This window comes from Scyliorhinus torazame, chromosome 4, assembly GCF_047496885.1.
Source record: "Scyliorhinus torazame isolate Kashiwa2021f chromosome 4, sScyTor2.1, whole genome shotgun sequence".
In the NCBI taxonomy this organism is placed as follows: Eukaryota; Metazoa; Chordata; class Chondrichthyes; order Carcharhiniformes; family Scyliorhinidae; genus Scyliorhinus; species Scyliorhinus torazame.
This window is the reverse complement of record NC_092710.1, coordinates 230,845,994-230,861,374: the sequence shown is the minus strand read 5'-3', so window position 1 is coordinate 230,861,374 and position 15,381 is coordinate 230,845,994. Positions and strand designations below refer to the sequence as shown.

The 15,381-nt window shown below is 45.8% G+C and overlaps 1 protein-coding gene across 1 annotated transcript in view; it reads left to right on the top strand.

Annotated features, from left to right (window-relative positions):
- frk (fyn-related Src family tyrosine kinase) overlaps positions 1 to 15,381 on the top strand; it is a 186,009-nt gene that overhangs the window by 145,707 nt on the left and 24,921 nt on the right. Inside the window, exons 3-4 of the mRNA XM_072499422.1 lie at positions 3,293 to 3,456; positions 11,982 to 12,150. Coding sequence (XP_072355523.1) covers positions 3,293 to 3,456; positions 11,982 to 12,150 — 333 coding nt within the window. The remainder of the gene's footprint in view (positions 1 to 3,292; positions 3,457 to 11,981; positions 12,151 to 15,381) is intronic.

Sequence of the window (15,381 nt, the reverse complement as noted above, 5' to 3'; positions counted from 1 at the left end):
CCTTTACATATGTGAGGCTTCCATTCAATCACTTTATTGATTCTTCTCGTTTCCACTGAGGCTGACGCAAAGCTCCAAACGGTTCAGGCTCAATTAGACATTGTAGGTTATCTGGGCTGGCATTTAAAAATGGCACCTCACACCATGACCTCTGGCCTGCCTTGGCCACATGATTCACGCACTCTGCTGATTGGCTGATTGCTTCCACTCCCAGCGGCGTTCCTCCTGCTTTCAACATCAGGATCCATGCCACACACAGTAAATCCTGCCCATTGAGTTTAATTTTGAACAAAATGAAACTGATTTGTGCCAGTTCATGTTATTTGCTAGTCTAAATGTTCTAAATTTTAAGTTTTGTATTCTAACATTTCTAGTTGGGTTGCTTTTCTTTTCTTTTCTCCATTTATTTTATTAATCTTGGATATAGCTTATTGTCCTTGTCTTCCAAGCCTCTGTACTTAGGAAAATAAGGTGCCTGTACTTTGGAAAATGCAAGCAACTTAATTATTTTATGGATCCTGTGATTATGGGGGATTGGGTGCACCTGTGTGGGTTGAGCTAACTCAGTTGATATCTACCAATGTGTATTTCTTATGAATATAGAGATGGTATGTTTTGTAGTCTTAAGATGAAGTGCAATCTCAATTTTGGAAATTAGTTTTTTTTTTGACAACATAATTTTGATATTTCATTCCACATGCAGTTGTTGTTCTCTTCATGATAAGCACCTTCACACATCTCTCTTGTCCTTATTGACCTACATTGACTTAAGACCCCAGCAATATTTCAAATTCACATCTTATAGTTATGCACTCTATTTGTAACCTCCTGCTTTCCTACAGTCTCCCCAGCTCACAAGCCCCAGCTTTTTGTATATCTTTCATCTCATCACTGACAGCAGTGCATTTAGCTGTCTATAGGACAAAAGCTTTAGAATTATTTTAATCTCTTCTGCTTCTACATGCCCTTCTCATCATGAAGACTTTGATACAGCTTTTGGCCAGTGCTGTAACATCTCTTTCAGATCAGTGTCCATTTAGGGCGTCACGGTGGCACAGTGGTTAGCACTGCTGCTTCACAGTGCCAGGGACCCGGGTTCAATTCCGGCCTTGGGTCACTGGCTGGTTGGAGTTTGTACTTCCTCCCCGTGTGTGCGTGGGTTTCCTCCGGGTGCTCCGGTTTCCTCCCGCAGTCCAAAGATGTGCAGGTTAGGTGGATTGGCCATGCTAAATTGCCCCTTAGTGTCCAAAAAGATGTGTAGGTTAGATTAAGGGGTGAATGGGATAGGGTGGGGGAATGAGCTTGGATGAAGTATTCTTTCAGAGGGTCGGTGCAGATTCGATGGGTTGAATAGCCTACTTCTGCACTGTAGGAATTCTATGATTTCTGATTATATCTCCATGAATAATCTTAAGTTTGTTTATCTATATTAAAGGCACTGTACAAATGCAAGCTTTTGGTGTTTGAATTAACATGGTCAGGCACTCTAAGCAGTAATGGTTTCAATATTAAGTACACAATGGAAATCTGTTGTTCACACTTGGCAGCAATCTGTCTTTTTCAATCCTTCTCCTTCAAAGAAATTAGATCCTGAATAATTTAGGATCATGCTCTACTTTGTGTCAGCCATTATAGTTTTCTGAGGAAGTGTTTGACCTCAATCTTAAACTGACACGATACAAAAATGACATTAACCTCAATATAAAACCTAATATGCATCTCCATAAACAAATCAAATCCAAATCCAATCTGTACCCCTTCCTCCTGTTATGGTTGTGATAATAAATGAACATCTAGTTCAAGACTAGTTATTTAATGTTGAATAAACTGGGTAAACTAAACTATTATTAACCAAACATGCTACTACAGCTCCTGTAACTCTGATCAAGACTGGCTCAGTCCGGTTACAGTGTCCTGTTCATCTTGCATGATGCCTAGTGGTCGGAGGCCATATACACTTGTTAAATACACGGGCCGCAATTCTCCCAGCCCCGCGCCGGGCCGGAGAATCGCTGCAGCTGCTCCACGCTGCCCCGACGCTGGCGTGCGATTATCCGAGGTGCGGAGAATTGGCGCCATTTGCGCCGGCACGTTTGGCGCGGCGCCGGTCGCGGGACGCTGTCCATGGCGGGGCCACCGATTCTCCTGCCCGAATGGGCCGGGTGGCTGAGCGGAAAAAGCAGAGTCCCGCCGGCGCTGTTCACCCCTGGCTGCTGCCGGCGGGAACTCTGCGCGAAGGGTCAGGGGGGGCGGCCTGTGGAGGGGGGGGGGGGGTTAGGGGGACTCCGTCCTCGGGGGGGTCCTCCGATGGGGTCTGGCACGCGATTGGGGCCCACCGATCGGCGGGTTGGCCACTTTCCCCCACGACCCCCCGGGTCTACTTTGTTGCGCGGCCGGCCCCTGAACCCCCGCGCCATATTGCGTCGGGACCGGCGCGCTGAAGAAGTCCCCCGCACATGCGCGGGTTGGCACGGCCCAATTGCTCCAGCGCCGTGCTGGCCCCCATATCAGTAGTCCTCGCAACTGCGTTCACGACGGCGCAAACACTTAGTCTCCATTTCGGAGAATGGTGCCCACTGTTATTGCATATCCTTGGACCTCCTGCAGACCCTTTTCATCAGGACCTTCATCACACAAGTCGTTGGATCTTTTGCTGTCGCCGTTGTGTCTTCGTTGCAGCACAAGAACATGTCACAAAGTGAAAGAGCACCTCCCCCTTTAAGAAATACAGGTTGTATTTAAATATTATCATTGTTGGCTGAATTCTCACCCACCACCCTGGAAGTTGCTCATTTGCTAACTATTACTGTGAATGCGGTTCACACCAGGCATAAACTTGTGATTGGGTGAAAAACACAAACATCCACTGAGCATCCAAGAAAGGAAGTAGAAAATCATCCCTGAATTAGGTCTGCATCATTTATGAGGCTTAAGAATGCAGTTGAACCAGTTTTACTCTACGCTCATTAAAATCAAAGGCATAGTCCAAAGTGAGGGTTGTCCTGCTATAAGCACACATTAGACAGCTCACAGCACCATTCCAGGAAACCACTCTTTCGTAATTTTAAAAATAGGCGATGGTTGGCTTGTTTTTTCAGCTGACAATCCTTTATGAGGAGGCACGTCTTTGGTTCAGGTATAGTTCCAATCAAAATGGCTTGGGTTTAATGCTGTTTCTTTCACTTCGCTCCTCTCCAAGCTACTACCCACTATAAATATTGTTGCTCCTTTTGAATAAAGTGCGTTTTGAGTGCAGTGTTGTTTATCTCTGTATTTAACATACATTTTGCAGTTCGTGTTGAAGGCACCGTGAAACATTATAAAATCAGACGGTTGGATGGAGGTGGATTTTTTATCACAAAAAGGGCAACATTCCAAACCTTGGCAGAACTCGTCAGCCACTATATGCAACATCAAGATGGCTTGTGTACAAAGCTGAAAGCTGCATGTCGGAAGGTGATGTGATGCCTGATGTTAAAGCACATGTTTAATTTCCTGCATTGAGCCCTGTACTCATTCATTTTTCAGCTAAATGTTGACGCAGAGTAAATAACATTAGAACTGTTTCTGTATTGTTCTCACAAAACCTACTGCCTGTTCCAAATGGTTAGGTATGAGCAGAGTAGTTCAGTGGTGTGGAAAGGCTTTTCAGGGGTGTTAAATGCAACAAAGGATTCTCCTCCTAGCTGTGATCTGTTTTTAGTTTTGATTTGGTGGACAAACCACTTTTTCACTGGCCCTTTGCCCTGTCAAATGTGCAAATAGTCAGCAATGGCGAGAGGCACAGTTTAATGATTGATTACTCTTTCCACCACGGAGCAAATGATGGTGAATTTCTACAGATACTGAAGAATTAATAAAAAATAAAAATATTGGAAAACTGAATTGAACAAACCATGTGTCAAATCAATCAAATACAAAGAACAAAGAAAATTACAGCACAGGAACAGGCCCTTCGGCCCTCCCAGCCTGCGCCGATCCAGATCCTTTATCTAAACCTGTCACCTATTTTCCAAGGATCTACTTCCCCCTGTTCCCCGCCTGTTCATATATCTGTCTAGATGCATCTTAAATGATGCTATTGTGCCCGCCTCTACCACCTCCGCTGGCGAAGCGTTCCAGGCACCCACCACCCTCTGCGTAAAAAACTTTCCACGCACATCTACCTTAAACTTTCCCCCTCTCACCTTGAAATCGTGACCCCTTGTAATTGACACCCCTACTCTTGGAAAAAGCTTGTTGCTAGCCACCCTGTCCTTACCTCTCATAATTTTGTAGACCTCAATCAGGTCCCCCCTCGACCTCCGTCTTTCCACTGAAAACAATCCTAATCTACTCAACCTTTCTTCATAGCTAGCACCCTCCATACCAGGCGACATCCTGGTGAACCTACTCTGCACCCTCTCTAAAGTACCCACATCCTTCTGGTAATGTGGCGACCAGAATTGCACGCAGTATTCCAAATGTGGCCTAACCAAAGTCCTATATAACTGTAACATGACCTGCCAACTCTTGTACTCAGTACCCCGTCCGATGAAGGCAAGCATGCTGTATGCCTTCTTGACCACTCTATCGACCTGCGTTGCAACCTTCAGGGTACAATGGACCTGAACTCCCAGATCTCTCTGTGCATCAATTTTCCCCAGGACTCTTCCATTGACCATATAGTCCGCTCTTGAATTAGATCTTCCAAAATGCATCACCTCGCATTTGCCTGGATTGAACTCCATCTGCCATTTCTCTGCCCAACTCTCCAATCTATTTATATTTTGCTATAGTCTCTGACAGTCTTCCTCGCTATCTGCAACTCCACCAATCTTAGTATCATCTGCAAACTTGCTAACCAGACCACCTATACCTTCGTCCAGATCATTCATGTATATCACAAACAACAGTGGTCCGAGCATGGATCCCTGTGGAACACCACTAGTCACCTTTCTCCATTTTGAGACACTCCCTTCCACCTCTATTCTCTGTCTCCTGTTGCCCAGCCAGTTCTTTATCCATCTAGCTAGTTCACCCTGGACCCCATGAGACTTCCCTTTCTCCATCAGCCTACCATGGGGAACCTTATCAAATGCCTGACTGAAGTCCATGTATATGACATCTACAGTCCTTCCCTCATCAATCAACTTTGTCACTTCCTCAAAGAATTCTATTAAGTTGGTAAGACATGACCTTCCCTGCACAAAACCATGTTACCTATCATTGATAAGCCCATTTTCTTCCAAATGGGAATAGATCCTATCCCTCACTATCTTCTCCAGCAGCTTCCCTACCACTGACGTCAGGCTCACCGGTCTATAATTACCTGGATTATCCCTGCTATGCTTCTTAAACAAGGGGACAACATTAGCAATTCTCCAGTCCTCCGGTACCTCACCCGTGTTCAAGGATGCTGCAAAGGTGCTGCAAAGGGCAGCATGGTAGCATTGTGGTTAGCACAATTGCTTCACAGCTCCAGGGTCCCAGGTTCGATTCCCGGCTTGGGTCACTGTCTGTGTGGAGTCTGCACATCCTCCCCGTGTGTGCGTGGGTTTCCACCGGGTGCTCCGGTTTCCTCCCACAGTCCAAAGATGTGCCGGTTAGGTGGATTGGCCAAGCTAAATTGCCCTTAGTGTTGGGTGGGATTACTGGGTTATGGGGATAGGGTGGAAGTGTGGACCTTGGGTAGGGTGCTCGTTCCAAGAGCCAGTGCAGACTCAATGAGCCGAATGGCCTCCTTCTGCACTGTAGATTCTATGATTCTAAGATATCTGTAAAGGCCCCAGCTATTTCCTCTCTCACTTCCCTCAGTAGCCTGGGTTAGATCCCATCCAGACCTGGGGACTTGTCCACCTTAATGCCTTTTAGAATACCCAACACATCCTCCCTCCTTATGTCGACATGACCTCGAGTACTCAAACATCTATCCCTAACCTCAACATCCGTCATGTCCCTCTCCTCGGTGAATACCGATGCAAAGTACTCGTTAAGAATCTCACCCATTTTCTCTGACTCCACGCATAACTTTCCTCCTTTGTCCTTGAGTGGGCCAACACTTTCTCTAGTTACCCTCTTGCTCCTTCTATATGAATAAAAACTTTGGGATTATCCTTAACCCTGTTTGCTAAAGATATTTTGTGACCCCTTTTAGCCCTCTTGATTCCTCGTTTCAGATTGGTCCGACATTCCCGATATTCTTCCAAAGCTTCGTCTGTCTTCAGTCGCCTAGACCTTATGTATGCTTCCTGTTTCCTCTTAGCTAGTCTCACAATTTCACCTGTCATCCATGGTTCCCTAATCTTGCCATTTCTATCCCTCATTTTCACAAGGACATGTCTGTCCTGCACTCTAATCAACCTCTCTTTAAAAGCATCCCACATATCAAATGTGGATTTACCGTCAAACAGCTGCTCCCAATCCACATTCCCCAGCTCCTGCCGAATTTTGATATAGTTGGCCTTCCCCCAATTTAGCACTCTTCCTTTAGGACCACTCTCGTCTTTGTCCATGAGTATTCTAAAACTTACGGAATTGTGATTACTATTCCCAAAGTAACCCCCGATTGAAACTTCAACCACCTGGCCGGGCTCATTCCCCAACACCAAGCCCAGTATGGCCCCTTCCCGAGTTGGACTATTTACATACTGCTCTAGAAAACCCTCCTGGATGCTCCTTACAAATTCTGCTCCATCTAGATCTTTGACACTAAGTGTATCCCATTCAATGTTGGGAAAATTAAAATCTCCCATCACCATCACCCTGTTGCTCCTACATGTTTCCATAATCTGTTTACAGATTTGTACCTCTATCTCATGCTCGCTGTTGGGAGGTCTGTAGTATAGCCCAACATTGTTACCGCATCCTCCCTATTTCTGAGCTCTGCCCATATCGCCTCACTGCCCGGGTCCTCCTTCAGCACAGCTGTGATATCCTCTGACCAGTAATGCAACTCCTCCACCCCATTTACCTCCCTCTCTATCCTGCCTGAAGCATCGATATCCTGGGATATTTAGTTGCCAACCATGCCCTTCCCTCAACCAAGTCTCAGTAACAGCAATAACATCATACTCCCAGGTACTAATCCAAGCCCTAAGTTCGTCTGCCTTACCTATTATACTTCTTGCATTAAAACAAATGCACCTCAGACCACCAGTCCCTTTGCGTTCATCATCTGCTCCCTGCCTACTCTTCCCCTTAGTCACGCTGACTTCATGACCTAGTTCCTTACAGGCTTTAGTTACTACCTCCTTACTGTCCACTAACCTCCTCATTTGGTTCCCATCCCCCTGCCACAATAGTTTAAACCCTCCCCAACAGATTTAGCAAAAGCACCCCCAAGGACATTGGTTCCAGTCCGGCCCAGGTGTAGACTGTCTAATTTGTAGTAGTCCCACCTCCCCAGAACCGGTCCCAATGTCCCAAAAATCTGAACCCCTCCCTCCTGCACCACCTCTCAAGCCACTCATTCATCTTGCCTATTCTTTCATTTTACTCTGACTACCACATGGCACTGGTAGCAATCCTGAGATTACTACCTCCTTTTAAGATGCTCCTTAAAACCCGCAAAATTTGACAAAGTCTTTGGTCACTTGCTCTAACATTCCAGTCTGTGGACTGATGTCAAATTCCATTTGATAGTCACTCTGGTGAAGTTCCATTGGATGGTTTAAAATCATGAACGGTGCTGTGTACACGTAAGCTGTTGTTGTTATGCTCAGAGTCATTGACTCGCTACTAATGCCGTAATTATTCTTTGCCTTATAAAACCGCCTTCATTGTTCTGAGTACCTCCATCATATTTCCTCTTGATCCCTCTTCTAATGAAAAGAAGCCCAGTTTCTGCTGCCTGACCCAAGGCTCCCCCTTCTCTGGTATTATCTCAGTTAATATTTTCTTCACCTTCTCCATGACTTTGACATCCTTCATATAGTACGATGCCCAAAACTAAACACACTATTTAAGTTGTGGGCTAAACAGCAGTTTCAAATTGATTTATTTTTGATTCGTATTTCAGTCACAGTACAAAAATGCTTCAAGGAAATATAAATAATAACTTACTTTAAATGCTCCTTTGCACTGCAGTAAATGAATAATGTAGGATTGCGTCGAATAAACAGGCTCAGCTGATCAATACCAGTTTTTGTGCGACATGCAAATCTTCCCCCATTCTAATTACCACCTCTGCTCTGCCCCCATTTCATTCGATTGCCTTTCCTCACCTGTACATCAAGGGTGGAAGTTTATGGAAAATACTGTGAGCTGTTGAAAAGTCCATTGGTTTCAGCAGGACTTGAAAATACCGGCAGGAGGGGTGATAAAATTGCACCCCAAGTGTCTACTTAAATGCACAAATGCCATCTGCTCTGGCTCAGTGGCTGGTACCCTTGTCTCTGAGCCATTCATTGATTCAAATGCCACGCTGGAGATTTGAGCACAAACTCCAAACTGACACTCCAGTGCAATGCTGAGGGAGTGCTGCAGTGTTGTCTACAGAAACTAATATTGAGGCTGGAATTCCTCCAAATTCACAAAAACAAGGAAAATAATGGTGCTGAAGAATGTCTTCTATCCCAAGATTTTAAAGGAAGCCAGTGAGAACATTGGAAATGCCCTAATTATAATCTTGTGAAATTCTTTCAATTCAGGAGCCATTCTTCGATGGGAAAAATATACATGTCAGTTTGCTATTTAGGAAAGGTGAGCGAAGGAACCAGGGAATTATAGGCCTGTTAGCATTACATGTATTGTTGGAAAATTACACTATTACAAAATAAAAGATAGCAACAAAAATAGTAGACAGGGGAATGTCTATGGATATTAATTATATGGACTCCCAGAAGGCATTTGATGATGTCTGTCATAAAAGGCCGTAGCAAAAATTAAAGTTTATGGAATTAAGGCAAATTACTGACCTGGTTAAGAGATCAGCTGAGCGAAAGGAGACACGGAGTCGGAATGTTGGGCAGGTGCCTACTTGTGACAATAAAGATTATTATTAATAGGTGCTCTATTTGGCAGAATGTGATTCGTACCCCGCAAGAGTCTGTGTTGGGTCCTTATTCACTATATTCATTAACCACTTAAATAATAATCATTATTGTCACAAGTAGGCTTACATTAACACTGCAATGAAGTTACTGTGAAAAGCCCCTAATCGCCACATTCCAGTGCCAGTTCGGGTACACAGAGGGAGAATTCAGAATGTTCAAATTACCTAACAAGCACGTCTTTCGGGACTTGTGGGAGGAAATCGGAGCACCCAGAGGAAACCCACGTAGTCACGGGGAGAACATGAAGACTCCGCACAGACAGTGACACAAGCCGGGAATCGAAACTGGGACCTTGGAGCTGTGAAGCAACAGTGCTAACCACTGTGCTGCCACGCCGTCCTTGGATTGATAACCACATATCCAAATTTGCCAATGGCATAAAACTAGGTAGGATTTTAAGCAGTGCAGAGGAATGTGTAAAATTACAAAAATATATTACTTAAGGAGTTAATGCTCAAAACTGTGGCAAAAGGATTTTGGTGAAGGTCAATGGTCAGACCTAAAAGGAAAGAACAGGGTTGTTTCTAAATGATATAAAGCTTGAGTGGGGGCCCAAAGAGCCTTGGAAGTCCAAGTATTTAAATTGTCAAAACATATTGAAAAAATTCAGAAAATAATCAACAAGGCTAATGGAATGCTGGCCTTTATCTCTAAAGGACTAGATTGCAGGGGTTAAAAGCCATGCTTCATAAAGCCCTGGTTGGACCATACCTGGAGTACTGTAGCAGTTCTGTGCGCCACACTATCGGAAGGATATATTGGCCTTGGAGACAGTGCGATATGGATTACCTGGAATGATATCCGATCTCCAAGAATTAAACTGCAAGGAGAGATTACATAATCTAGGGTTGTATTCCCTGGGATACAAACCAAGACATAGAATATAAGAGCAGGGAGGTTATGATGGAACTGCATAAAACGCTTGTTGGGCCACAGTTAGAGGACTGTGTACAGTTCTGGTCACCACACTATAGAAAGGATGTAAACTGAGGGATGAATATGTAGTGAGGGGGGGGAATCAGATGATGGGGGACCCGCTAATGATATTTAAATGGATGTAGATCTATTAAAATGAGGTTCACGCCCTTTGTGGGTATGAACCTCGTGACATCACCAGTAAGGGGTGCGGAAAATTAGGAAACGTGATCTCTCTGGCAAGAAACGCGGTTCCCGATTCTTGCGGGATTTTCTGGCCGCACTGCTGATGCTGCAAACAGTTAGTATGGGCTCAAATTTCCCCTCTATGACTCTATGTCTGAAATTAGAAGCTTAAAGGGTGACTTGATTTAACTTTTTGTGATATTGGTGGGGGAACAGCCTGGGTAGATTCGGGTAAACTATTTCTGTTGGTTGGAGAGTTCCCTGTTGATTTCTCAATGGCACTGCCGTGGCCAATCAGCATCCTTTTCTCTTGTATATATTGGTGTGATTGTTTGAAACTTGGCATTCTTAACATTTGGCCTGATGAGTGCAAAATGAAAAGCTTCAGCAACATGTCTCTCTTTTCAGCAATATTCAAATTCTGTATTGTCAAGCGACAGTGTGTGAATATAGAGTTGGGTCTCAGATCAGCTACTATGTTATGGAATTGCAGATCAGATTCAAGGGGCTAAATGGCCAATCCCCATTCCCAACTTTCTAAGTTTAAACTCTACCTTTCGGAAAAAATTCTAAAATCTCCACTTTGTGGACATTTCCCCCCTAAATTCTTTCTTTAATCTGTTACGGGCTTTTTATATTTACGTCTATTTGTGCTGAACGCACCCACAAGTGGAAACCGTTTCTCTGCATCCACCTGTCAAACTTCTTTAAAATTTTGAAGATCTCAATTTGTCTTAATTATTCCAGGGAAAAGAACCCCAACCTGTACAATCTGGAGTATTTTCTTAATTCTAGTCGCATTCTATTAGTTTCATGCTATAATGGCAGCCTTGGCTCAGTGATATTACACTCACCTCTGATTCAGAAGGTTTGAGTTCAAGGCTCTACGTTGGAAACCTGAACACGTGATCCAGGCTGATGCTCTCCGGTTCAATACTGAGGGGGTAGTGATGATGTATCCCTGGCTATGTGCCCTGCCAGGTGGATGCAAGAAATCCCGCTCAAAGAAGAACAGCTGATTTTTCTGGGCATCCCGGTCAGTACTTATCCCTCAACCAGGCTTATTTTAAAAAAAAGATTATTTGGTCATGTATCCCTCTGCTATTTGTGGGAGCGTGCTGTGGATAAATGGGCGACAGTGTTTCTCAACATTATGCAGTGACTACATGTTAAAAGTATTTCATTGCTTTCAAAGCACTTTAGGACATTGTGAATGTATAAATAGTGCGAGATAAATGCAATTTCTTTCTGTTTAATGTGGTGGTCAGGCAGCTGTTCTATTATCTTGTTGTGGTTATACTAATTTCTGTAGTATCAGAGCACAGGTATTTATGCTTGAGCCCATCAGTAGAAATATATTATCTGATTAATATGTGGCTTCTCCCAGAATATTATAAATGAAATTTGTTACATAATCATAGAAGCATAGAATTTACAGTGCTGAAGGAGGCCATTCGGCCCATCGAGTCTGCACTGGCCCTTGGAAAGAGCACCCAACTTAAACTCATGCCTCCACCCTATCCCCATAACCCAATAACCCACCTAACCTTTTGGATACTAAGGGCAATTTAGCATGGCCAATCCCCCTTACCTGCACTTCTTTGGATGGTGGGTGGAAACCGGACCACCCGGAGGAAACCCACGTTATGTTTTGAAAAATGTAATTAGCAGCCTAATCACTTATAAAATGTTGCTTTGCTCTGAGTTTAGTTTATGACAAAATCATGGCAGGAGTTTCTTATAGATTTTGTGAATCTTCATTTTAATTATTCCATAAGCTAATGGATTCTAACTTCCGGCTCTCCTGTAAAAGTGTTTGACTCTCTCTTTGTTTTAAATCATCAGGTAGAAACGCCAGTAACTGTTGGATTATCCTACAACACTGTGGATCAATGGGAAATTCCTCGCAATTCTCTGAAACTGATAATGAAATTAGGTGCTGGAACATTTGGAGAAGTATGGCAAGGTGTTTGGAATGACAGAACTCAAGTGGCAATAAAAACACTAAAAACTGGTACGTTCACTCGTTCGATCTTTGGAAATGCAAAACATAAGATAAACAATTAATTAATGTATGAAATTATTACTAGTGATTGCCAATATAATGGTGAAATAAATGTGAGTTTGTAAATATATAAATGAGCGGTGTTTAATTTGGAGGCTATGAAAAATTGTGATGATTCTAAAATCTTTGATGGGCAAGATGGGATGGTCTGTGTTGCTCTTAGAATCATAGAATTTACAGTGCTGAAGGAGGCCATTCGGCCCATCGAGTCTGCACCGGCACTTGGAAAGAGCACCCCACCCAAGCCTACACCACCACCCTATCCCCGTAACCCAGTAACCCCACTTAACCTTTTTTTGGACATTAAGGGCAGTTTAGCATGGCCAATCCACCTAACCTGCACATCTTTGGACTGTGGAAGGAAACCGGAGCACTTGGAGGAAACCCACAAACACACGGGAGAACGTGCAGACTCCACACAGACAGTGACCCAAGCCGGGAATCGAACCTGGGACCCTGGAGCTGTGAAGAAACTGTGCTAACCACTATGCTACTGTGCTGCCCCTAAGTGCTGCACCTCAGTTCAGAAAAATGACAAATAATGAGTTTTGGAAATAAATCGAGAAAGGAAATACATCTTAAATGGTAAGATGTTAAACTAAACAGTGAAGCAGAGGGTCCTTGATGTGCAGCTGTGGAGGTTATGTCACTAAAAATGGTTAATAGGAAAAACAAACCCATTCCTTGGTTTTGGTGTCCAGAAACATAGGCCGGAATTATCCACCACCCTCCTCCCCACTGCGGGTTTTCCCGCAGTGGAGATTGACTGCCGCTGGATGCTGGCTGGTCCTTTTGATCGCGCCAAGGTCAATAGCGTTTTGCATGGCTCACTCGTCCGGCCATCGGGGAGCCCGTGGCAGGGTTTGGCCTCAGCATGACTGGGAAGAGCTGGAAATTCCAATCATAAAGGCCGCCTTTTTTGGTAGGTGGGAATGAGGTGGGGCTGGAGAATCAAGGAGGGCCTTGCAAAATGACCTTCACACCAGCGCGATTTCCCTGCTCGATTGTCTGTGTCCCCCGCCAGTGACTTAATTGGGACCCTACCATGAAATGTCAGGAACCCCAATACCATACATTTAAATATCATTAGCAGGCTTGCTGCTGCATTATCTGAACGCCCTCCCCTCCATGTTGAGATTCCGCCCCGCCCCCACCACCCCCACCCACAACCCCCACGCCCGCTGGCAGGATGTCAGGCTGTAACGAATGGAGACGGTGAACAATCACCGCTAGGACAGCGTATACAATAGAACAAGAGAACATTACAGCGCAGCATAGGCCCTTCGGCCCTCGATGTTGCGCCAACCTGTAAAACCAATCTCAAGCCCATCTACACTATTTCATTATCATCCATATGTTTATCCAATGACCATTTAAATGCCCTTAATGTTGGCGAGTCCACTACTGTTGCAGGCAGGGCATTCCACGCCCTTACTACTCTCTGAAAAAAGAACCTGCTTCTGACATCTGTCCTTTATCTATCTCCTCTCAATTTAAAGCTATGCCCCCTCGTGCTAGCCATCACTATCTGAGGAAAAGAGCTCTCACTGTCCACCCCATCTAATCCTCTGATCATCTTGTATGCCTCTATTAAGTCACCGCTTAACCTTCTCTCTAACGAAAACAGCCTCAAGTCCCTCAGCCTTCCCCCATAAGGGGTGGGATTCTGCCGGAATCGGCGGGGTGGGCAACTCCGGCGCAAAGGAGTGGCGTGAACCACTCCGTCGTCGGGCCGCACCAAAGGTGCGGAGGATGGGGCTAGGCCGGCGGCGGAGTGGTTTGCGCCGCGCCGGACGGCAGGGAAGGGGCTTGGCGCCACGCCAACCGGCGCTGAAGGACCTCCGCTGGCCGGCGCGAATTGGCGCATGCGCGGGAGCGCCAGTGTGTGCTGGCGTCATCCCAGGGCATGCGCAGTGAGGATCATCACCACGTCGGCCATCGCGGAGGATCACAGCGGCCGACGTGGAAGAATAGAGTGCCCCCACGGCACTGGACCGCCCGCGGATTGGTGGGCCCCAATCGCAGGCCAGGCCACCGTGGGGGCACCACCCGGGGCCAGATCCCCTCGTGCCCCCCAGAGGACCCCCGAGGCCGCCCGCGCAGCCAGGTCCCGCCGGAAATACCTGGTGTAAAATACGCCGGCCAAAAACTGGCCGAAAACGGGCGGCCACTCGGCCCATCACGGGCCAGAGAAGCGCCGGGGAGGCCGCTGTCAGCGGCCACCGACCGGTGCGCCGCGATTCCCGCCCCCGTCAAATCCCCGCCGCCGGAAAATTCGGCAGCCGGTGGGGGCAGGTTTCACGCCGCTCCCGGCGATCCTCCGACCCGGCAGGGTGTCGGAGAATCATGCCCAAGATCTTCCCTTCATACCAGGCAACATCCTGGTAAATCTCCTCTGCACCCTTTCCAATGCTTCCACATCCTTCCTATAATGCGGCGACCAGAACTACACACAATACTCCAAATGCGGCTTTTTGTACAGAGTTCTGTACAGCTGCAACATGACCTCATGGCTCCGAAATGCAATCCCTCTACCAATAAAAGCTAACACACCATACGCCTTCTTAACAACCCTATCAACCTGGCAACTTTCAGGGATCTATGTACATGGACACCGAGATCTCTCTGCCCATCCACACTACCAAGAATCTTACCATTAGTTCAGTACTCTGTATTCTGTTACTCCCTCCAAAATGAATCACCTCACAATTTTCTGCATTAAACTCCATTTGCCATGTAAATACAGGACCGGGCAGGAAGAGGATCTTGCCCATTGTCACTACCCCTGCCATGGCACTGCCTGGGAGTGGCTTCTATTGGGGAGGTTCAGGGTCGGTAGTGGGATCGTGTTCCCTGGGGAAGGGGATCTTCTGTGGAGTATTTGTGCTTCTTTTAAAATTTTAGTTGTTTTCAAATCAGGCCACCCATCTATCGGGGGCCGATGTTATTGGAACGCCCCACCCCACCAGTGTGATGACATGGAACCCACTTCACAGAATTATTTTGCCATGGATGGCACGGTGACCCAATGGTTAGCACTTCTGAATATGGTGCTGAGGACCCGGGTTCGAACCCGACCCTAGATCACTGTGTGGTGTTTGCACATTGTCCCCGTGTCGGCATGGGTTTCGCTCCCACAGCCCAAAGATGTGCCTGGTTAGGTGCATTGGCCACACTTAA